At 47.7% G+C, this 25,716-nt stretch overlaps 1 protein-coding gene across 1 annotated transcript in view; it reads left to right on the top strand.

Moving 5' to 3' along the window:
- Positions 1–25,716, top strand: part of Ulk4 (unc-51 like kinase 4) — a 275,914-nt gene that overhangs the window by 185,357 nt on the left and 64,841 nt on the right. Inside the window, exon 36 of the mRNA XM_051202614.1 lies at positions 24,442–24,627. Coding sequence (XP_051058571.1) covers positions 24,442–24,627 — 186 coding nt within the window. The remainder of the gene's footprint in view (positions 1–24,441; positions 24,628–25,716) is intronic.

Below are 25,716 nucleotides of genomic sequence, written 5' to 3'. Positions count from 1 at the left end.
GGACGGACAGATGGATGGACGATTCACATACATTCATATACACATGCATTCACACATTAGATACACACTACATATACACATATAGATAGGTAGATATATACATACACACATACACTCATAGACAGAATTAATTAATAAGTAGGTAGGTATACACATATACACTCATGGACAGAATTGATAAGTAGGTAGATACACACACACATGTACACTCATAGACAGAATTGGTTAATTAATAGGGCGAACCAAGACTGCAGTGAACTCCAGTAAGGAAGGACAAATCTTCTGAGCATCCATCCAGTCCTTCCAAGAGGGATTCTGAGCTGTACAGGACACCACGGAGTTAGAGGGGGACAGACCCAGCCTCCCCCGACCGTGACAGCGCAGACGTGAAAACAAGCAGGAGGCCCCTAATTTCTAGGCGATGCCACTGTAGTGAGATAGTCCTTCTATGGCACTGACCACACCCATTGGGGGTGGAGCCATGGTCATCCCAATGGTTTCAGTAAAATTGAGAAGAACCCAGACATGGAGACAGCTGACTCCCCTTAGGCAGCAGCCAGCTGGGGTCCATTGGTGGAATTCCATAAACCTCATAAAAAGCAAAACGCTTGAGGGAGGCCCACGAAATCAAGGTCTGCTTGTGCCTCCAGTACCAGATGAGAGCCGTGTCCCTCTGACTCCCTACCCCTGCGAGGCCGGCAGCTCATCGGTCAGGTCAGGGCAGCTGGTGTTTGGAGTTTACTGCCCTGTGGCCTCAGGATCATAAATGCAGTTTGGGCCAATAATTGTACAGGTTTGATTGTATCCAGGAAGTAACGATGCAGTTATATGTGATTGCCTGTGATCCCAGGACTTGGGAGATGGAGGCAGGAAGATTGATATGAACTTGACTCCAGCCTGGGCTGTGTGCAAAGTTCAGGTCAACTTGAGTTGCAAAGTGAGACAGACCATGCCGTATCACTCGAACAAGCCCAAATAAATAGACAAAACAATCCTCAAGGCTCAGCTGGAGAAGGTTTATGTCATAAATTACAAATGGTAAAAAGAATACAGGAAGCGTGGAGTAGGCGCATGTGAACTCGTTAGGTTGCTACAGCAATAAGTTCATGGGCATGGGCTTAACCTAGCTGTGCTCTTACCAGCAGGGGGCAGACTGACACAGCAGTATGTGACCTTATTGGTTGGTTCCAACAATGGTAACTAGTTATGAGAAGGCCGTGGCTGCTCAGTCAGCTAGACTTGGCTCCGTAAGCACCATGCAGTCTGGCCAGCGCTGGCAATACTGAGGGTCTTTTTCTGCTTCAGCATGGATCTTACTTAATCCCCCCTTTCTGTGATGTGCGCCCACCTTTACTTTACAGAGAAGGCCCTGGAAAATGTCTGCTCTCAACACCCACGTGTTCCTCACCAACATTCTCACTGGCCTCTGGATTTGCTCTGAACCCATGAAGCCCTAAGCTCAGGCACACCCAGAAATAGCTGGACTGGCAGGAAGTGTGTTGGGTTAGACGGCTTCTGTGGGTCTGGTATTGTTATAAGCGTGAGGGGGGTTTGCAGGCCTGACTGCAAACACCCTTCACAGCTGAGGTTCCCGTGGCTTCGGAAGTGCGGAGGGGAGGCTCTGCCATCCTGCCCCAAAGACAGTGACACACACATTGATGGGAAAAGGTGCTTTCCAATCTCTCAGAGGATTTTTGTTTGGGAATGATGGAAGAGGATTTTTTACACTCCTGCGATGCACTCTATCCCATTCCCTGGCAGAGGTTAATCAGGGAATGTAAATGGTTAAGAGGTTAATCAGGGAGGATAAATGGTTAAGAGGTTAATCAGGGAGGATAAATGGTTAAGAGGTTAATCAGGGAGTATAAATGGTTAAGAGGTTAATCAGGGAGGATAAATGGTTAAGAGGTTAATCAGGGAGTATAAATGGTTAAGAGGTTAATCAGGGAGGATAAATGGTTAAGAGGTTAATCAGGGAGTATAAATGGTTAAGAGGTGCCTTCAGAGTGCAGGTGCAGCCACACACAGCCACTGTTTGCCAGTGCCATTTGTCCCAACCTCTCGACATTGCTGGCGTCGAGGGACAAACTTATTCTCAGTGGAGGAGAGCAGTCAGCCCTACCCCCTCCTCTAAAGAACACTGCCTCTTTCGGAATACTTGCTTCGGCAGGTGTCTGTACAGAGTGATCAGGTCTAAAGCATAATATGCCAGCTGCGGTGAAACATCTCACCTGGAGCGGAGCAGACCTGGACTTGAAAAGCCTGGAGCACCCATGTTTCATGTTCTGAGCTGGCCTCTCCTGTAAGCCGGCAGTTCCTGAGGTCAAATCATCAGGTGGATCTTTGATGTAGGCAGACATGGCCCGCCCTGCCCAGCACAGCTGCACTACCTGCAGTGTGGCCCGTCAGCTCGTATCTCCTGTAGCTCCCCTCTGCCACCTCAGGCCTTCGGAAAGCTCCAAGGCCGGCACAGGCATCTTCTTATCTTACATGCTTTTATATGTTGCATCGGAGCATTGGAAACGGGCACTCTCCTGGAGCTCGTGTGAGGAATGGATGACAAGCCACTGACTAACACCACACATGGTTCCTCACTTGAGGGGGAGTCTTGTGGCTCAAGGCTGGAATTGGCAAGGGGTGGGGCCGCCCAGCCTGTGACCTCCGGTGAGGGGCTCTGTCTCTGAGGCCTTGGAGGATTGACAAGAAGAGCAGGTGATGGTGCCCAGCTCAGTGATGGTGCGTCAGGAACAACTTGACCCCCATTCTGTCACTGGCTCATGTTGTCACATGTATGTCATTGGCTCACATTATCATGTATGTCTTTGACCCACACTGTCACATGTATGTTATTGGCTCACATTGTCACGTGTGTCATTGCCTCACGCTATCACATGTATGTCATTGGCTCACAGTCACATGTGTGTCATTGGCTCACAGTCACATGTGTGTCATTGGCTCACAGTCACATGTATGTCATTGGCTCACAGTCACATGTGTGTCATTGGCTCACACTATCACATGTATGTCATTGGCTCACAGTCACATGTGTGTCATTGGCTCACAGTCACATGTATGTCATTGGCTCACAGTCATATGTGTGTCATTGGCTCACACTATCACATGTATGTCATTGGCTCACAGTCACATGTGTGTCATTGGCTCATGCTATCACATGTATGTCATTGGCTCACAGTCACATGTGTGTCATTGGCTCACGTTGTCACATGTGTGTCATTGCCTCACACTATCACATGTGTGTCATTGCCTCATACTATCACATGTGTGTCATTGGCTCACAGTCACATGTATGTCATTGGCTCACAGTCACATGTGTGTCATTGGCTCATGCTATCACATGTATGTCATTGGCTCACGCTGTCACATGTATGTCATTGGCTCATGTTGTCGTGTGTGTCACTGTCTCATGTTGTCACGTGTGTCATTGGCTCACGCCGTCACGTATGTCTGAGTTTTGCCTCAGCTTCTGCTCATTTGTTTTGTTGTCCCTGCCTGCTCTCCCCATTGAGCACCCTTCCCCTCCCTTGTCAGCCCTGCCCCCAGCCTGCCTGAGATGCTGTGCTCGGCACACCAGAGTCTCTGGCACAGAGTCCAGTGTCTCCTTCAAAGTCTGTGCGTACAGTTCTCCCCAGAGCTCCTCCCTTGACACCGCTACTCTACGGATTTTCTTCTGGACAGAGACTGCACAGTCACGAGCTTAGCTCCTGTCACCGGCCGATAGTCTCCTGTGTTCACATGCAGCAACCCAGAACACCTCCTCATATTGACTGCTATAGAGTGCCGGTGTGTGTGGATTACCCCAGGACAGCACTGTCCCCGGAGGGACCCAGGCTCTCTGAGGTGCTGGCTGCCAGCCTGAGGCTCCAGAGCATCGCTGGGCATTTGCCTAATGTACGAGAGCTGCATTGTGTGCACCCAGGGTCTCACTGGAGCCTTGAGCCTCAGCAATGGCCCGCGACACTCTGGGAAGGGTTAACACACATTTATAGCTCTGCATAAAGCGAAGAAAAATAGTAATAAAGCTACTGAGCACCTCACTAGAGCACGCACCGAGTAAAGATAAATTTTACAACGGCTGTTTGAAAATGTAATAGGCTACAGGAGAAGACACCTGGATTGCTTCCCTACGGGACAGAATAAATGGATTTTGAGTTTTTGTTAGACTCGGATGACTCTGGGAGCGTCGGCCTAAAGGCAGGAGGATGAACTTGGGAGTTTTGTGGCTCTTTGCAAATGTGGCCCAGGGAAAGTAAACATACCCTGAAGAGACTGGGACCGGTCAGCCCAGAGTCATGAGCAAAGTGATGTTTCCTCGTTTGGGGTGAGTGTCTAAGACCCTTGAGGATGCCTGAGGCCCTGCATGAACTCAAAAGCGAGCTAGCCCCCTGCTGACCGTCACCCAGCCGCAATGCCTCAGCTGCACAGGGGTGTGTGGGATGTTAGATTATGAGACTGACTGCTGCCTGCTACGCTAAGAGGGCCTTGGTGTGTGGGGTTTCAGATGGGCTCTCTTCCTGGGTACATGACGTACAGTAGTTTCTTTTTATGTTGGGCCATGGCATTGAGCTGCAGCTGCTCCCAGCCTCCCATCATGGGATGAAACAACCCACACAGCGCATGGCACTGTAAGCTTTGATGTTTGGTGGATGAGGCATTTAAATGCATTTTAACTTACGTTTTCAATATACTATGGGTCTAGCTGGAGCAGTAGTCCTCAACCTGTGGGTCTCAACCACTTTGGGGGTTACCTAAGGCCATCGGAAAAAGTTGCAACTCATAACCGTAGTAAATTTCAACTATGAAGTAGCAATGAAAATAACTTTGTTTGGGGTCACCACAACGTGAGGAGCTGTATTAAAGGGTCACAGCGTTAGGAAGGTTGAGAGCCACTGATCCAGACATAATTCTGTTGTAAGTCAGGAAGTTTCTATACATCATGCGTTTTTTTTTTTTTCCTGTGACAAAATGTAGCATGCACATTAGGCATAGTTGAGGGTGATGTAAGCGGTTAGCAGCAGAGCAGTGATAGTAGGCGCATCGCTCTAAGAGGCTGTCACCAGCCATGGGCTGTTCGCATCCCTCTCGTCAGGTACGGGTGACACAGTGCTACATGCTGAGCTGTAACAGGGAGGATGTCGCGGCTGCCGTTGCCCTTCCCTGGGGTCTCTGGGAGGGATTGCCCACTCCCTGGCTCCATCTGGGTGGAGAGCTGGCACTTGCCCAGTATCCACAAGCGGCGTCAATCCCTGGTGTGTTCTGATAGCTTCGTCGTGACTCCATGTCCTCTTTGCATGAACACTAGTTTGCAGTACTCTGCACATAATTCACCATTTCAGGGCTTCCCCGATCCTCACATGGCGTCCGTCGTGTGCAAACATTGGTTTCTCCGCCTTTCCCGCTGGATGGCCAGCCCTATTCTGGCAGAGGCGATATCTTGTTAACGAGCATGTTTGCCCGTCTGGTCCCAGAGCCATGCCAACCCCAAATAACACACAGAGACGCTGTATTAGATATAAAGCTGTTGGCCTGTTACTAGCATTTATTGGCTAGCTCTGTCTTAAATATTAACACAGTTCTATTAATATAAGTATTTCTACGTGGTCTTATCTTACCAGAGAGGGGGCTGGCGTTCTGCTCTCTGTCCTACATTTTGAATCTCTTCCTACTACCTCCTTCTCGAATCCTCCTCGTCTCCTAGTCTCACCTATCTTGCTTTCCTATTGGCCAACAGTGCTTTATTCATTAACTAATAAGAGAAACATATTTACAGAAAGACATCTCCCATCGATATCTCTCTGTTCCGTCTTGGGCCCTAGGACGGAGATTCAACACCAAGAGCCTAGGAAAGGGAGGATAATGCAGCAAGTCCTCACACTGTAACCGAGGAGAAACCAAGCCTGCTCACCTAACTGTATGCCCCTCCCCATGGCCCTCTGCTGAGCTGTCTCCTTCTCAGAGGGCAAGCAGTGGGCAGCTGGCGGCACTCACCTGAGCAGCACAAAATCTCCCCGGTGCCTGCTCTCTCCTTGGAGTGTAGGCCTGCACTGGCTTTCACTGGGCAGCATGTTATTATCCATCATTTATTTATCATTATCATTATCTATTATTTCTGAACCCGCTTGTACCCTACCTCTGATTGACCAGAAGGCACACAATAGCTCTGACCAGGGACCATGTCCTTCTAGATTACTGTACTTGCAGTCTGTGAAAACAAAACACAACTCTAACATCCCGGCAGCTCTGGTGAGAACAGAGGCTCCGAGCATCGAACACGGGCACCTTTGTCTACGGCCATGACATCCTGAATGTGCCCAGTCTCTTCCAAACCGATGCCGCACACTGTCACCCACTTCTACAGGGAGACACCCGGAATGTGGCAGGTGGAGTTTAGACTCGGTAGCTCTAGGAAAGGACATTTCCAGGTGTGCTCCCTCCTGTTACTCTACGAACATTTTTTTTCTTTTTTTCTTGATGTGGTTGCAATGTAGGCTTTTAACAGCATTTTGTTCTTGGCTGGGGCACCCTGATCTAAGACAAACAAACAAGCAAAACCCACAAAGAATTCACTGACGGGTCACAAACGGTCCTGAGAACAGTTCCGCCAGAGAAAGCTTGGCCATGGATGGCCCACAGTGTAGCAGCCTCGTGAATCTCCCATGACCACTGCCACATAGAAAAAGCTTTTATGTTTTGTGACTTCCTGGGGAGACATGAACCAGCGCCTACTCGCCCCAGAGAGGACATGGAGGAGGGCAGACCGAATCTAGCTTGGGGAACTGGGTCAGTCGTGGTTTCTTACCATAGCCCCAGTGACTCAAAGGCAGAGGTATCAGCCAGTGCCAGCATGGCTGATAGCCCAGGAGAGCTGGGTCCTACGGCTCCGCCCAACCTGTGGGCAGCTCCGCTGAAGTCTCCTCCCCAGAAACTGCTGCCAGTTAGGTATAAAACCTTTCGGGGGTGGGGGCGGCTTGTGAGTCTGGAGGGCTAGCTTCTGTGTAAGTCCTCCTGGGCTGCCTAGGGGAGGCAGTGGGGCTCACTGGGGAAACTGGGGAGTGGGGGTTTGGAGGACAGAAAACGCCTGGACTGTGAGAGATGGCCACGCCCATGCACTGTAGCTGCTAGAAAGGTTTCTAAACCTGTTCTGTGTTCCATGTATGCATGCGTGCCTTGACTAAATATGACAAGAGCGCAGTATCTCTTCGTGGTTGTGGTTGGGTTTGGTTGGCACCCATGCGGACAGAGTGCAGGGTTGGAAAGGTTGAGTGTCAGAGCCAGGGCCCGTGGCCAGGATTCACTGTGATTTTTTTTTTTTTTTTTTTCCTGTTTACATGTCTCCCATCTTGTGACCGGTGATGATGGTGAGCTGTGGGTTAGGGAGATGCAGAATTAATGATTTCACTTTAGGAAGATCAGAAAGTGGTTCAGATCAGTGGAGACAGACTCAAGGCAGCTGTTCACAAGAATCACGTACTAGATCTCACAGCAAAAATAGTGGCATTTGTACTGGGCTGTGGCTCCGTGGTGAAGATCTGGGCTAGCAGCGAGCCCTGGCCTCAGCTCCAGCCCAGGAAAAATAAAACAACAAGCCTTAACTTCACCACGTGTATCAAGCTCATTTAAATAACAAAGGGAATTAAATTAGACAAAACCCAGTAAACATGGGTTTTTACCTTTTCAGTCTTTGGAGTTGGAAACTGATTATGAGCTCTTAATTGGTAAATTAAAATGTGAATAGGTTCCTCAAAAGCTTTCAAATTATCCCTGCCTTTAATCCCACTTCCAGAGACCAGACTGCACGGGAAATGATTTTAAGTGCGGGGTATTTGTGTAAATAAACACACAAACTCATAACATTATTTTTAACATCAAAAAACTTATTTAATAACTTGCTGATTGCTCAATTAGAAATCAAATTCTGGTTTTTACAGTTTCTATTTGTGTGTGTGAGGGGGTCAGAAGGTGACTTTTGGGAATGTCTGTAGCTTTGCTGAGGTGGAGCTTCTCTCTATCCTGCTTCTGCACTTGGTACCCCAGGCTAGCTCACCTGCACTTGGTACCCCAGGCTAGCTCACCCCCGAACTTTCTGGTAGTTCTGTCTCTGGTCCCATCTCACCAGAAGCGTTGCAGATGTATGGCCGCTGCTTCTGGTTTTTATGTAGATGCTGAGGACTCTAGATCATGTTGCCAGCCTGTGTGGTGAGTGCTTTTCCCTAGTGGTCCATCTCTCTGGCCCTAAACTCTAGTTTTAAGGTAGAATTCTATGCCACTGAATATGATTTTCAAAGCCCATTTAACAATGCAGGAAAATATAACATGACATCAAGCAAAGTACTAGGATGCTATCAGCTGCTAATGTATAGTTTATAGGGTCTGTATAACTGGAAGATCTTATACATATATGTTAATCTATATTTAGAATAAGTACTGTTTACATTTATTATTTTGTGTGTATGAGCACGTCAGAATACAGGTGGGCGGTCAGGACAACTTGCAGAAGTCGGCCCCTTCTACTGTGTGTCCTAGGGATCAGTTAATTTGGTGGGAAGCTCCTTTACCTGCTGAGCTACCTCAGCAGCCCTTAAAACCAGTGTCTTCTAATACAGGGCACATACCCAGCATCCCTTAGGCAGGCCACGCAGCCCTTATTTCAGGGGCCCCACTTCTGTCTGAAGCAATTGTGTTAACCCTGAAGCATGGAGAGATGGCGGTCTTAGCTCCCACCTAGAAAGAAACACCTTAACTGCTGCCGGCACGTGTCAGCTTGCCCAGACACAAGCTGCTGGGTCATCAGGGCAGCCTGTACTGCATCTGAAGAAGGCACTGGGAGTCCCCAGGAGACTCAGGGAGAAAGCAAGCTAAGCCAGAGTGAGCAGAAGCAGCAGTGAGGATTGTGGCCAAACCCACAATATATAGACATACACATACACACACAATACACATATGCATACACACACGCATATATACACACTTATATATACATACACTTATACACATACATACATACACATATATACACACATACATACACACACATATACACACACATACACACACACACACACACACACATATTTACATGTTAGACCGTATCTCACTATGTAGCATTTGCTGGCCTGTAACTCACAGACATCTGCCTACCTCTGCCTTCAGAGTTCTGGGACCTGAGTTCGATTCCTCCCACCCTGAAGCCCACATGGTAAAAGAAAGGAACCGATTCCCACAATCGCCCTCTGACCACACATGCACCTCAGCGTGAGCATGCCCACAGCCAGGAGTGTGCAACTGTTCCATCTTTCAGACAATGACCTGTGTAGAGAAATGTCATCAGTGCTGTGAGTCTGATTCTTCTAGCCAAGGGGCAGTTTGCCAGTCCAGGGCATGTAGCTGAAAACAGCTGGGGTGGCTCTCTGCGGCCACAGAATGTCTCATGGCACCATGATACCCCGTTGAGCATGCCTGAGAAGAACATGAAGCCTTGCGTTGACTTTGAAGATAATACTTTTCTACTTTAGAGTAAATTCTATGTGTTGTCACCTGGTTTATTTCCGTGAATTTATTTTGAGAGAGAGACATGGAGGGGGGAGAGAGAGAGAGAGAGCGCCCTCACGTGCCGTTTGCCCTTGCCCTAAGTCCTGCTGGGCCTCCCTTGTGTGGTGGACACGGGAGCTTTGGTTTCTGACAAGAGCATGTCTGCAGGGTCTACTCTGTCTTCACCACTAGAGAATTCAGCTCCTGCTCCCTTCCCAGCTCTGTGTGCTGCAGGTGGAGGCCCACACGAAGGCCTACTTCTCTGCTTCTCCTGAATCCATCATGAGACAGCGAGGCAAAGATAAGGAAAAGCAGTCAGCATGAATTTGAAATGGCACTCAGCGATTTAAAAAGTATCCACTGGAAATCTTGCTGAAGACGGGTCGCTCTTCTCCACTTCTGCTTAGTCAGGAGTGGCAGGCAGAGCACACGTCCAGTCCAAGCCTACTTTCCTCTTACGTAGGCCATGACTTAGCGTCCCTGAGTGTTTCAGAGCTCTGCCACTTTCGGCCTTGTTGGCGCCACTTTTCCGTTGTGGTGAGAACGTACCCAACAAGAACAGCACCGGGGAGGCCGTTGGAGGGCGCAGTCCATCGTGGGAGGAAGGGCCTGGCAGCAGGGGCTTGAGGCGCTGGTCCCTCTACATCTCTAGCAGGAAGCAGAGAGTCGTGGACCCGTGTACCTGCTCTACTCTCTCCCCTTCCAGGACCCAAGTCCATGGACTGGTACCTCCCTCCAGCATTAGCTCAGAGTGGGGCCTCCCAGCATCAGTTAACCTAATCAAGACGGTCCCCGACAGGCATGGCCATAGCCTGTTGGTTCTCAACCCTCCTAATGCTATGGCCCTTTAATATGGTTCCTTCTGTTGTGCTGACCCCCCTCCCCCCCAACAATAAGCTTTTTCTCGTTGCTACTTCATAACTGTAATTTCACTACTGTTGTGAATCGTAATGTAAACATCTCATGTGCAGGATATCGGGCACGTGACCCTTGTGAAAGGGTTGTTCCAACCCCCAAAGGGGTCGTGACCCACGGGTTGAGAACCGCTGCCATAGGCTAACTTAAACAAGGTGATCCCTCACAGACATAGACAAGGACTAACGTAGTCAAGGCAGGGGTGACAGGTGGCTGTGCATGTCCATCTGTCCGTCTGTGCTAGGACCTCACCTGGCCTGTATGTGCTGTGGGAGATGGATCAGTGCCCTTCCTTACACTGGTGAGTCACCGTGTGTGTCACGTGTCTCCGGAGTCGTGAGTGTTTAACACGTGTTCGGGTTGTTGCCGTTAAGAGTTATTTTATCCTTTTTATGTGTACGTGTGTGCCAGTGTGTGTCCATGCAAAGATTCCCTGAAGCCTCCATGTGGGAGCTGGGAACCGAACCTGGGTCCTCTGCAAAAGCAGCAAGTGTTTTTAACCACTGAGTCATCTCTCCACACCCAGCCGTTGCTTTCTGAGACAGAGCCTTACTCCATAGCCCAGGCTGGCCTGGAACTTAGAGTGATTCCCCCGTCTCACCTCCCAAGTCCTAGAACTATAGGCCTGAATTATCACACCCGGCTGCTGTGTGTGGCTTACGTGCTGTTCTCCATTGAAACAAAGACACACATGTATGTGTATGTTGTGGAGATTTCCTTATCTCGCCAGGTCTCACCGCCCCTCTCAGCCCCAAATGAATGCAGGGACGCTATATTAGTGATAAAGCTGTTGGCCAATGGCTAGGGCTTCTTATTGGCCAGCTCTGTCTTAATTATTAACCCATTTCTATTAATTTAAGTATTTCCACATGGTCTTATCTTACTGGAGAAGGGTCCGGACCTGTTACTCCTTTGTGGTCTACACGGTGACTCTCTGGCGGGCTCCTCTGCCTACCTTTCCCAGAATTCTCCTGGTCTCCTAGCCCCGCCTGTCTTCCTGCCTCTACTGGCTATAGGTCAAACAGTGTTTTATTCATCAACCAATAAGAGAAACGTGTGTACAGAAGGACACCCCCCATCGTGTGTATGTTCCATATGTAGGCACCATGCATCTATAAAAAATAATTCAAAATATGTAGGGCACAGCGCTCTGTGAGTTGTGTGTGTCTTCCGGCCTGTAATGGAGGTCATGGTGGAATCTTCAGCCCAGTTTCCTCTCCCTCATAAGCACAGCTTTACTGATGACTTTCACGAACCCAGCAGAGCTGAGTGATCAAGGCCCTCCCTTGACTGTGTACCCTTCCAGGCATTCATATTTGAGACAATAGATCCCGGGTGAGGTGGACTGGGACTGCAGTGGGGTCTGTGGGGTCTACTAGGTTCAAGGTTGGAGCGTTCAGTTTTCTTCTGCCCTCCCCACAGGGTGCAGGACAGCTTCCATCTCTTAGACTGAGTTTTGTGAGCTTGCATCCCTTTTGTTGTTCAGACCTGCTGAGTCCCGAGTCCCTGGAAATCTTGTGTTTCTTTCTTTGTGAACGAAGGAAAAAAATATTTTGTCTGAACTTGCTCTGTAGGCCAGGCTGGCCTCAAATCACAGAGATCCCCTGCCTCTGCCTCCCCAGTGCTGCGATTAAAGCTGTGTGCAATGGCTAGTTGTCTTAATGTCTGCCTCTCTGATTGCTTGATGTGTCTTCTGCCCACTTTTCCTGCTTCATCTGCCTTGAATATTAGGCATCTTTGAACAAAAGGAAGGAATTTGTATCATAACAAATGTGCTCTCTCATTTTCTCCTTGCTAGTCTTTATTTTTAGAGGTATTTTCATTACAAAGATAGTGTCTGTTATGACAAGCAGCTTTGTGCCAGCCTGGTCCCAGAGCCGCGTCAGCCAAAATAACAAACCCAGACTCTATTAGTTATAAAGCTGTTGTCCAATGGCTAGAGCTTCTTACTGGCTAGCTCTATCTTAGCTGTTAACTCATTTCTACCAATCTAAGTGTTTCCACGTGGTCTTATCTTACCAGACAGAGGGTCCAGACCTCTCCTCTCATGTCTTGGCTCCTCTCTACTACATCTCCCAGAATTCTCCTTGTCTACTAGTCCCGCCTATCTTGCTTTCCTATTGGCCAACAGAGATTTATTTATTAACTAATAAGAGAAACATATTTACAGAATGACATCTCCCATCATCTCCTCTTTTCTGTCTAAAATAAAAAGAAGGGCTTTAACTATAACATAGTAAAATATATAACAAAACAGTTACCAAATAAGAATCACAGTTAACAATATTTATTCCATTAACATTTAGCAAGATTTAAAGAAAATATTCCATCATCTATCCTATCTTTCTGAGTCTAAAGTTTTATATGTAACTTGTCTTTAATCCTAAATAAGGAAAACTATAACCATAACTATCTGTCTTCAACTCCATCAAAGACCACAGAAGGATAGTATATAAACTCTAGAAATGACAGAGACAACTAGCTACCTGGACAGTCATCAAAAGTTCTTCTGTAAATTGACACATCCATCTTCGGGCCCATAGGCCATAGTGTGTCTGGTAGACTCTTCAGCACAGCAGGAAACTTTAAACTGTCCATCTGTATTAGCAGTTTGTCAGTCACTTTTCGATGTGTCCTGAAGCAGAAACCCTGTAGCTCTGTCCATCTTGTATCAGCAGTCACTTACATGTCTATTTTATAAAGCATATAGTTAAACAGTCCAGACAAGAGCAGTATCTTGCCCAAATGGCTAGTCTTGCCATATTGGAAGCAAACTCCATAACCAGTTTCTTCGATGTCCATCTTCCTTTCTGACGCAGGTGGTGTTGCCAGGAGCAGTTATGCCTCACTATATAGAAAAACTGTAAACCATTTCAAATGCCATATTCTGTAGGACTTTGAAATGTTTGAAGAATGTTTATCTACCTCAAATACTTCTCTGTATATCTAGAAAACCTAACTAATCTAACTATAAGTTTTGATTATTACAGGTAACTATAATCTGTACTAAATTATACATTTTTAAACAGGCTATATAAATACAATACCTAAACAAGAGGAGAAATATACATATCACAAAATCGAACTTAAATTTGTACCAATAAATGAAAATCCATTCCACAACAAAGTATTCATTTCTATGCCATAAACCCCTTTTTACCTTTAAAAAGAAATTGGTTGTTAACCATTTATAACCAACCCCATTTAAATGAGAACAAACATTTATAGATAATATTTGGGAATTTAGGCATCATTCTTTACAAACTGCTTCCTGCTGGTTGGGACTGTAATACCATGGGAACCCTAAGAAGACACAGAAATCCTGGCTGCAGTGGCCTGCAAGGCTGCCTTGTCCCAGCTGTTTTGAATGTTGGATTACCTGGGACATTGCTTCAGGGGGTCTGGCTTGATCAAATCATATTAATCTGGAAGGAATCCACAGCTGTTCATTTTCTGTGGAAACAAAAATAGAAAAAATTTCCCCTGGTAACCTGTACTTAGACTTAAATATTGAAGTCAAAGCATTTTTAAAATATATAAATTGGATTAATTTAGCAGCATTGATGATCAAGTGTATTTTAGCAATTGTTGTTCCTTCCTTAGCAACTGAGCAATTCAAAGACAACACAAAAGCACACAGTGTCCAGACTCTCCGTCTATTTCCCATCTGTAGGTGACTTTTTTATTACTCTATTTCTTTTCCTTTTATTTATTTATTACTTTCATTTTCTGAGACAGGGTTTCTCTGTGTGTTTTTGCTTGTCCTGGGATTCACTCTGTACACCAGGGTGGCCTTGAAATCACAGAGATCTGCTTGCCTCTGCCTCCCGAGTGCTGGAGTTAAATGCATGTGCCACCACACCCAGCTTCTCTCTCTATTTTTCTTTCATTAAGCCACTTTGTCCTGTTTCCTTTTCTCTCCCAAGCCTGTGTATATTTCTAAACACACTGTAAACCTTTAGAGGCTTTTCTTTATCTTAATCTGTCTTTACTGTAAATCTTTATCTTTTTTCTAGCCACAAGTCTTTTAGCTGTTAAACACCATTGCTAAAATTAAAGTGGCGGCCGTTTTAACCAGCTGTTTGAGCACACCATTCAGTTGTTATCAGGGCCTCTTAAAAATGCCCTGTGTTTTTTTCTGCTTATGCTTGAGTCAGGAAACCTCCCTTAAAGGAGCTGCGTGAGTCTCTGCTTGTCTCTAGCAAAACAGAGCCCACTCGAAAAAAATGCTGCTACCAAGAAGCTTTGCTTGCTCTGTTATTTTGTTTTTAAAATCCTTTCTTAAGCTTTTGTTAAGTTTTAAGTGGAAGTTCTTAGTACCCACGTTGGGCTCCATTTTGTTACAACCAGCTTTCCTGCCAGCCTGGTCCCACAGCCAAGTCAGTCCCAAAATAACACACAGAGACTCCCATATTAGATATAAAGCTGTTGGCCAATTACTAGCATTTCTCATTGGCTTGCTCTGTCTTAAATATTAACCCATTTCTATTCATCTAAGTGTGTCCCCATGTTCTTATCTTACTGGAGAGAGAGGGTCCGGACCTCTTCTCTCACAGCCAACATCTTGACTCTTCTCTACTACATCTCCCAGAATCCTCCTTGTCTCCTAGTTCCACCTGTCTTGCCTTCCTATTGGCCAACAGGGCTTTATTCATTAATTAATAAGAGAAACATATTTACAGAATGACATCTGCCATCAAATGTCTGTCTGATGGATAAATGGGTCAGTGACCTTTACCCTCAGGAGCTTCATGTCCAGTTTTTACTGATCCTCCCAACTTAGAAGACAGTTGTAGCCAGTCACTTACGTTTCCTTCAGGGTCTCCATGGTCTTGCCCCTGCGTGTAACCATTGGGTTTACCCAGTGATATTTTGTTGTGATGGTTGAGGTGAGCATTGCGTGTTGGCAAACGTTTCCAGGTATCAGGTGCTGAATAGATTTGTACCACGTGGGGTCTTAGCCCCCATTTCACAGGTGCAGTCGGTCGTCTTTACTATTTAGACCACAATTTGGAATAGTGCACATCCGGGGAGATGGCAGCCAAGCTTCATCCAGGAACCCTTTGCTCCCTGGCCCGTGTTAACCTGTAATGACGTAAACACAGGGCTGGGTGTTAGGAATTCCATTATAGCACAGAAACAGGGGTGAGCGCAGTCAGCCTGAAGCCCCGCACATTCTGTAGCCTTGGATTCAGCCAACCATGAGTTGAAATCACTTGTGAAGAAAATCATGTCTGTGACAAATGTGTGCGTATTATCCTCCTCGTCACTTTCCAGTTGTACAGCACAGCAGTGCTTTACATCATGTTTACACGTGCTGACCCAATAGGTGTCCCGAGATGACCCAGAGTCCATGCAAGGGTGTCGAAGCTATTTGCAGACACTGGGCCCTTCCACTTAAGTTAGCATCTGCACACTTCAGTAACCTTTGAGGTTCCTGATCTCCACAGACACTGAGGGAAGATGGGGGCATCCTCCATGTGAACGAATTTTTCTAGTATATTCCCCCAGGGTCACACTGCAAGCCTCTATTACAGGATTCCCCTGTGGAGATGCGCTTGCCCCCAGACAGATTCCATCATGCACTTGGGATGATGAGGACAGCCATGGCAAGCTGGCGTGCTGACGGTCTGCAGCTAACGTGCAGTGACTGCACTTGTGGAATTCTATTAACGGTCCCACTGACTGCATTTCTCCTCATCCGTGCTGACTGTCGGCAGCTTGGTCTCTAAAGCTAGGATCAACCCCTCCCTTGCCACCAGCAGGGCTGACAGAGCAGCCACAGAGCAGGTCACTGGGAAGAATTGTTGCTTTCGTGGACTGACATTTCACATGAAGGTCAGGCTGTTGAGCAGGAGACCATGACCTTGCCGGAGTCTGCCGGATCCATTCTGAACATCATGCATTCAGCTGTGGTTGCACTGGCTTCACTGGTGAAGGACAAGTTAGGCAAATGTGTGCAAGCTTTCCACCTCCAAGGAGGGATGCAGGGCTGGCAAGATGGCTCAGAAGACCAAGGGGCTTGCTGCCAAGGCAGACAACCTGAATTTTATCCCTGGGACCTACATGGTAGAACCCACAAGTTGTTCTCTAACCTCCACACACGAAGTAAATGCACCTTTAAAAGGAGGCAGGGTAATTAGTGCTCTCTAGAGCTGTTGGGAGACCAGGAGGGTTAGGCACGCAGGGTCTTGGCAAGACCACGGTGCAGGGTGTTGCACGGTTCTTGCGTTACCTTCACCGTGGTACAATACTGCGTAGTAAACCCCACCATGGTGACAACCGAATTCCCAAGAGTCTAGAAGCTGTGTGTGCTCCCTTTATTTTTGCCCCCGCCCCAAGCCATTCGATTGTAGATGCTCTCTGAAAGGCCGGCTCTGTGTCAGGTTTGAAGCCACTGAATGACATGTCTGTTCAGTGGCTTGGCCGTTCACCTGTAACTGTGATGCAGGGGGCTAGCTGTTTTGATAAACAGGTTTGGCCTTTTGTTCTGGCTTTGTGCCTACAGCATTACCCTGTCGATGACTCCCAGGGGCTTTCCCATGCTGCATGCTCTGTAATCATATTACCTCCACCTAATAAACAGCCAGCTCGTATAATAATAAGCCCCCTTTGCACACAGCCTTGTTAATGTGCTAAAATAATGGACCCGGGGGCTTTTTCAAAGACTGTAACTCTACAATTAGCTTTGCCTCACGGCTCGACGGAGCACTCACTGAGCTCTGTCTGTCCACACTGCAATCACGGGGTCCTCAGAGCACACCAACCACCTGTAGAATTGCCTCTGGGCCCTAAGGGTCCTTCAGTCCTGCAGTCTTGTTTCATTCACTCTGAACATTTCTTGGATAAATGCACTACCCGCTTTCAAAGATCCAACTTTGCCTTACAGAATTCATGCTTGCCACCCAGGTGATAAATGAAGGCTTAACTTCATATGCCATGGCATTGTACAGAGTCTGTTCTATTGTAAATCACCTGCTTGGATAAGTTGTTCTGGTGTTAGGGGGCAGTTTTAGTAAAGGACATCTATTGTCTCCTTGGAAATCACATGTGATTTTTTTTTTTACCTCTTATTTTCTTTGAGGGCATACCTTCTGCCTCATACCTATATTTGTTAGATCTGAATTCTTCAGAAAGGATTTACCTTAACACAAGGGAAAATTTTCACAGTCTTGGAGTCAGTCAACGGTCATTTTTCTCTCATGCACGTGGGCTTATGTTCATGCTGGAGTGTGCATGGGCACATGTGTGTCAGGTGTGAATGTAGGTGTGCATGTGTGTGCACATGTGTGCACGTGGAAGCCCAAGGGCCAACATCAGATGTCTCCCTCCAGTGCTCTCCACCTTATTCACTGAGGCAGGGTCTCTCAGCTGAACCCACTCGCCAGTGGGGCTGGTGTTGCTTGCTCACTCCGAGAATCCTCTTCCCTGTCTCCGAGTGCTGGTACTGCAGGCAGGCCGCCATATCTGATGTCTTGTACGTGGGCCCTGGCATCTGAAGTCCTATCCTTGTACCTGTGGTGAAGCACCTTGACCACTGAGCCATGCCCAGACCCCTGTCTGCTTCTGGGCTCTATTCCTGCAATGCACTTTCCACCCTTGTAACAACAAATCCTAGCATCTCCCTGCTCCCTCTTCTGATGGTCCTAATGCGCGTACTGTGCTTCCTTCCCTACGTTTTTGGAATGGTAATGTATATCCTGCGCCATTATATGTGGGAAGTATGTGATCTGCTTTTTATCTTTATTTTACAGGGGATTACAGTTAAGATATTGCATGAATCTCAGAACTTCGGACTTCTAAACATTATTGAGGCTGTGATAGACCATGTAAACTTTTGAAGATTTACTAAATGCATTTTTGCATTATGATATTGTCATTAGCTTTTGGGGGCCAGGGAGTAGAAAGCGATAGTTTGAATGTAACTGGCCTCCATCAGCTCACAGGGAGCGACACTATTAGGAGGTGTGGCTTTGTTGCAGGAGGTGTGTCACTGCGGGGCTGGGCTCCGAGGTCTCATATGCCCAAGTCATGCCTGGTGTCTCAGCCCACTTCCTGTTGCCTTCGGATGTAGTACAAAAGTAGCTTCTTCTCCAGCACCATGTCTGACTGACCGCATGCCACCATGCGCACAGCCATGATGATAACGGACTGAGCCTCTGAACTGTGAGCCACCCCAGCTAAATGTTCTCATTGGTCAGAGTTGCCATGGTCATCATGTCTCTCCACAGCAGTAGACACCCTACCTAAGACCCTAACTAAAACAGTAGGCATCATTATGCTTTTAATTAATACCAATTAGGGTGGGGCTTCCTGATAGATTCCCTCTCTGCCCCAAATGTTCGGTGCCCCCATTTCTCCTACTTTTCCCATGACTGCGGCTTCTGAGTCTTCTTAGCTTTGCTATTTATGGATGGAAATTCGACTCATGAAGTTTTCCGTCCGGATTTTTCTGGCTATAGTATTAGGAAGGAGCCACACAATCGCAAAATGCACACACGACTTCAAGACATGAAAATTGGCAATGTGGAAAAGTAGACGACTTTAATAGAATAAAATATAAATTACCAAAGTTGGCATCAATGTGAGTAGATGTCGCACTCCTGAACTGCACGTGTGGAGGGCAGAGGGCAGCTCTGTGTTGCTGGTGTCCTACGAAGTCGTGAGACTGAGTGTGGGCCATTTGGCCATAAAGCCAGTGTCTTTACACACAGGGCTGTCTCACGGCCCCAGTGAGGACCTGGCTCTCCGTGGCCGAGGAGTCGAATGGCACACTTCTCTTCACTGTCCCCCCAGGGGTCTCTCACAGTTCTGAAGAGCACACTACGATTCCCTTAGTCACGACCAAACACAGAGAACTCTGGAAAAGCAAGCGTGAACTTGGTGTGTCCAGGGTCAGGGATGTCTCTTGCACTCAGATTCCTGAGGCACACCCCCGAGCAGAGTCTTTGTGGAGGGGAGGAAGCAGAGAGCAAGACAGGAGGAGACCATGGGCAGTGTACCCCTAAGAACTGCCCCTCACACCTGCCTGGTCTAGCTCAACCCTGTTGCCTACAAGCTGCACACTCTCAGAATGGCGCCACCTGTTGGGGGCTAAGTGCTCCACACAGGTGCTCTTGGGGCCTACTCTTCAGTAACGGCCATTTTGCATCTTTGGGCTGACGTTAACATGTTGCCTTGTCGTTTACAAGTGAATCCTAGCTCCTAAAGAAGCAGAAGACCCAGCCCGTGTTCCTCTTATGATCCAGAACATAAAGCCAGTGGGAAGACTCCCAGTTCGTTCATGCAGTGGTAGTGGGCTTCATGATCCATTGGGAAACGTCTCACAACTGACGGCCATCTTCACTTAGGGTGCAGATGAGGACTTTCAACTTATTTGTTTGTATTTCATGCACATTGGGTTTTGGCTGCATGTATGTCTGTGTGAGGGTGTCAGATCCGCTGAAATAGGAGTTACAGACAGCTGTGAGCCGCCATGTGGGTGCTGGGAATTGAACCCAGGCCCTCTGGAAGAACAGCCTGTTTTCTTAACCGCTGAGCCCTATCTCCAGCCCCAGATGAGAAATTGTTTTAAAAGAAAATCTAACCTGACGGAATATTGGAGGATCGGTGTCAACAGAGAAGGAAGGTCCAACTCAAGAGCTCTTCGGGGTCCTTCGGTCAGAGGACCCTGGCTGTGCAGTCCATGGTGCTCCCGGGGAAGCCTGCCCTCTCAAAGCCATCCCTGTCACATCTGGATGACAGAGCCTTCCAGGCTCTTCGGCCCACCTTATCTCCCTGGTGACGCCTTTCCCGGGTGAAAGCAAATTGCACCCTCTTGCTCCTCTACTTCCCTGTTTGGAACCTGTCCTTCCTGCTCCTCCCAGCATGCCTCCCTTCTTCCTGGCTCTGCTCCTCATCTCCCTCTCCTCCTCTTTCCTTTCTTGGGCCGTTGTAAACCGAGTGGAGCCAGTGAGCTCTCTGTAAAGTGTTTAAAGGACTGACGGGAAGCCAGCAATTGTGTCATTTCGGGGGGAGGGGGAGGATAGCAGTGGACAAGTCAGCTTATAAGATGGGCGTGTGGCCCAGAGGTGAGGACAGTGGGATTTGGGGGCTCCGGAGAACTCATGCAGCCATGTTCACTGTGGGGATGAGGGTTTGTGGCACATATTTCCAATAGTGGGGGAAAAAAAAATAAAAACACCGGAGCCACTAAGTCCTAGTTTTTGTGTGACAGCTTGCTATTATTAAAGGTAATAAGCCAGTGTTTGCTCTATGAAGCGACTGCCGACACCCAGTCTCTCTGAAGCTCCGACCGTTCCGTGTGAAGGTGAGGGCCTTTCAGGGTTGTGTTTCCCCGCCATCCGGCAGTTGACAGCACACTCTGAAGGGCATTGTGGATGCTGCTCAGGGCAAGTCAGGACCCATTTGTGCAGCCCGTGCCTCTCGGGCTGTCTTTGGGATGTGTTCTAAATCTATGATGTGTAGACTTAGAATGGAATCAATAAAGGGAGTGGCAGGGCTTTGTCCTTCCAAATCCTCGTGTTTAAGTGTATGATGTATGCGGGTGGAGAGCCGGCGGCATCCCTCACTCTGAGGAGAGGGAGCAGCGTCAGGGACACTGGGAATTTCCAGCACTAAGTGATATTCTCACTGCAGCTGGGTGGGCAAGCTCAGCGTCAGGATTGATGGCCTTGGGTGAAATCCTGTAAACGATGTCTAACAGTGTAGAGATCCATCTCCAGGTGCCATTAGCAACATCAAAGGGGCAGGGAACATTGCTGTGAGGCTATTTTTGTTCTCTCTTTGTTAATGTATTTTCTTCTCTGGAACTAAGTATCCCCATATAGTTTTTGACAAAGCACTGTGGTAGGTAATATTTTTAAAACAGAATACACAATGAGAAAGATTTTTTGAAATGCATGGTGTTGGATATATTGATTAATGAGAAACAAACACACCACAACTGTGATTTTAAATCACTTTAGAATAGTTCCTAGAATTGAAGTGTGCGTTTCCTTAGAATTATGTCCAGGTTGCATGTGGGTATCTGCTTATGTCTCATCGTCCTACGACGTACTCAAGAGAAAACACAAGGTGCCAAATGGGTGTGCTTAAATTATAATGATGACATGTTTATTTTAAGTTCAACTTTAATTGGATGTGGTTGAGTCTATAAATAAAGTTGTTAGGAGGAGTGTGGGGAAACACTGAAGATAAAACCCATAAAGTTTCTAAGTAGAACACGCCACTTTGTAACAGTGTTAGTTACGGGTGACAGAGCCTGGAAGCACTTGGGAGAAGGGCCCTTGCAGGTGGCTGTGGTTACTACCATTGCATTGATAGAGGTGTGGCCTCCTAACTGTGGCTGTCTGTGAGCAGCTGCTTTCAGTCCCTTCCTGACCATCGGCACCCTTGGGCTGTGAGCCAGAGCTAGCCCTTCTCCTAGAGTTGTTTCCCTGGCAGAAGTCAGTAACGAAAGGACATCAAGAAAATTTCTAACGTCTAAAAGCAAACACAGCTGAATTCTCAAAGGAAATTTTAATACGTAGAGTTGAACTAAAATGGAAATACATCAAAAACGTGTAGGCTGTAGCTGAAAGTATGATTGAGAGAAAAATTTATAACACCAAAAACTTAGAGTAGAAAAAGGAAAACCCAGCCTGGAGTGCTGTCGCTGTGTGTGACCCAGCACTTGGGAGGCTGAGGACAGGGAGGATGCTTCAGATGCTTTGGAGCCAGCACTTTGGAGCCAGCACAGTGAGGTGGTTGCCAGGCATTCCTGGGGCCCAGGGCTTAGTTCCCAGTGCTGCAAAGCAAACAAAACTCATCAGAGAAGGGAGGGAGGGAGGGTTGGACGGAGGAAATGAGACTGTTTGGGGGTAGGGAGGCCATCAGCAAGCAGGGAGGGTAATGGATAAGAGCCAAGTACAATAACGCATATGAATAAAAATGCTGCTGTACTGAGTGGAGCCCACTCTCTATGGAGAAACACCGTGCTCAGCCTAGGCACGGGGGTGCAGGGAGGGGGTGGGGGGAGCGGTGGGTGGTGGGGAGGCGCCTTGGTCCTGCCTCAAGGAGATGATGGGACAGACTTAGTAGACTTCCTAGGGGAAGGCTTGCCCTCTTTGAGGAGGGGGAGGAGAGGAGGGAGGGGGGACTAGGATTGGAACATAAAAACTAAATTAATAGGGAAAATGCTGCTGTGAACTCTTACATGCTACCTTGGGAAATAAAATAAGTAAATATGAAATCAGCTTGAAGCAAACAAACAGAGGAAAAGCAGTTTTTAAAAAATTAACTCTTGGTGGGGGAGCAAAATTGAAAGCTTACAAGAAACTGACAAAGATCAGAGAAACAGAAATAACTGATGGAGGATGAAATGGGAAGCATGGGGCACAGCCCTAGGCAGAGCCCTGGCGAATGTTCCAAACAACTCTGTGCTCATGAAGAAATTAACCTGTTCTTTTACAACCACAGACGAACACTGAGTCATTCTAGAATCATTAAAGAAATTGAATTTCTAATCAGTCGGTCCAGACCCAGATAATTTTACCAGAATATTCTACCAAACAGGAGATTGGGTAACCGTTTTACATGATTTCTTACAGAAAATAAAAGAGAGGAAAATATTTCCCAATCCATTTACTGAGGATGGAATCAATCTCATGTTGACTTAAAAAAAAAAAAAAATGACCAAAAAAAAAAAAAAGAAAAAGAAAAACATCAACACACACACATATATGCACAGACACACACACACACACACACGTATATGCACACAAACATATATGCACAAGCATACCTATACGTGTGCCTTAAATACACAAATAACACGAATCAGACCAAGCACAGGCCGCTATCTTGCCGGTCCTCAGTGCAGTGGTGCTGGATTTAACACATCTGTGTGTAGCAGAACACAGTGGCCCAGCAGGGTTTTCTCTAGATATATGAGGTTTGTTCAGCAAATGTCAGTTAATATGTCCTACCAGATTCACGGTACTACGAAGAAATTGGATATGACATGAATCCATAACGAAAAAGCAATTGACAAAGTTTCGCGATAGTTTCCGACAATAATTCTCCTCAAACTAGGATTAGATGGAAAACCTCCCCAAGCTGATAAAATGCCTATGAAAAAAATCTAGAGCCAACATCATATTTAATAGTGCACGGCCCACTCAATCCGGTTCTCCTAAGATTAGGAGAGAGTCATGATGTCGTGGCTGCCATTCATAGTTGACATGGTACTGAAATTCTGGGTGATACAGTAGGAATGAGAAGAAAGGCAGGCATTCCCAAAGGAAACCTTCCCTGCCTGAGTGTGCAGACCATGCTAGAGCTGAGTCATTCCATCCAGGCTGCAAGGTACAGACAGACAGACACAACAGAGAACCAACAGTCAAGCACTTCAAAAGGTTTGATCATAAATAATCACGTTTCTGCAACCTGGAAATTCATTTTTTTAAAATCCTGGGTGTGTAAGCTAACAACAAGTGTGCAGAAACTCCAATTTAAAAAACAAAACAAGCAAACAAACAAAACAGTACTATGTAAAATTGCTCCAAAGAGAGTGAAGCGCACCATAGCCCACAAGTGGCGGGCATGCCCAGAACACTGCAGAGCTCTGGAGGAAGACACTCACTCCTGCATGGAAGGCTTGCCAGCATATTTCTAGAGACAGGCAAACTGGTTCTAAAATGTATAAAGAAAAGCAGACACTCTTGAACAGCCAAAGTCATTTTTGAAAGAGAAGAAAGGTATGGGAGGGAAGTTCTCTATGGTGTAGGAGGCGGACAGCATGTGACTGTTGGGGGTGGTGGACATCTGGATGGACCAATCGGAATAAAGAATGCAGAAAGACGAATTGTGTGTATGTGTGTGTGGGGGGGGATGCACACATGTATTTGGGGGCTCATGGAGGCCAGTGTCATGGGTTCCCCAGGACCTAGAGTTACAGGTGGTCGTAGAGCTTACCTAGTCCTCTCTGCCCGCTTCCAGCTTCCCAGTGAGGACCCTGAGATTTCCGAGGTGTCGTCCAAGTGCCTGTCCATCCTGGTGCAGCTGTATGGCGGAGAGAACCCGGACAACCTGTCCCCAGAGAACCTGCAGACCTTTGCCCATCTCCTGGTGACCAAGGAGGACCCGAAGGACCAGAAGCTTCTGCTGAGGGTCCTCAGGAGGATGGTGAGTCTGTCCGCCGGCCACGGCCTCCCAGCCCCTCCCAGCTGCCCCTCGCGCAGTCATCCGTGGCTGCCTTCCGTCATATTCTATATGTGTTATGTTGTTTCTGGACCATTTGAGAAATGTAAGAGACGTCATTCTTGAAGGAAGGAAGGAGAGGGAGGGAGGGAGGGAGGATTCTCTGGCTGTGGTAATCCTAATTAGGAATTTAACGTTGGTTCGATTATTTCACACCTCTGACATATGTATTCCACTTCTGCCGTCCGCCCCAGTTTGTAACTTAAGTGATTTTTTTCCTACTCTAAGATACCATCTTGTGTGTTCTGTTTTAATCTGGAATGGACCTGCCCAGCTTTAAACGTGGTCTTTTACCAGGTTTTTAAAGAGCACGGCTGGCCACTGTTAGGCTGCATGACCTTCACTTTAGGTCTGTGTGATATTTCCTTCCCACATTCGTGGGTTTCCAGAAGCAACGGTGATCCTCTCCAGACCAATGGTGATCCCCAGACCGACGGTAGTCCTCCCAGACCGACGGTGATCCTCCCCAGACCCGACGGTGGTCCTCCCCAGAAGCCCCGACGGTGGTCCACCCAGACCCGATGGTGATCCTCCCCAGACCCGACGGTGGTCCTCCCCAGACCCGACGGTGGTCCTCCCCAGACCCGACGGTGGTCCACCCAGACCCGACGGTGGTCCTCCCCAGACCCGACGGTGGTCCTCCCCAGAAGCCCCGACGGTGGTCCACCCAGACGCCCCGACGGTGGTCCACCCAGACCCGACGGTGATCCTCCCCAGACCCGACGGTGGTCCTCCCCAGACCCGACGGTGGTCCTCCCCAGACCCGACGGTGGTCCTCCCCAGACCCGACGGTGGTCCTCCCCAGACCCGACGGTGGTCCTCCCCAGACCCGACGGTGGTCCTCCCCAGAAGCCCCGACGGTGGTCCTCCCCAGAAGCCCCGACGGTGATCCTCCCCAGACCCGACGGTGATCGTCCCCAGACCCGACGGTGATCCTCCCCAGACCCGACGGTGGTCCTCCCCAGACCCGACGGTGGTCCTCCCCAGACCTGACGGTGGTCCTCCCCAGACCCG

The sequence above is a fragment of the Phodopus roborovskii genome, unplaced genomic scaffold, assembly GCF_943737965.1.
Source record: "Phodopus roborovskii unplaced genomic scaffold, PHOROB, whole genome shotgun sequence".
Taxonomy (NCBI): Eukaryota; Metazoa; Chordata; class Mammalia; order Rodentia; family Cricetidae; genus Phodopus; species Phodopus roborovskii.
This window is presented reverse-complemented; position numbering and strand designations above follow the sequence as displayed.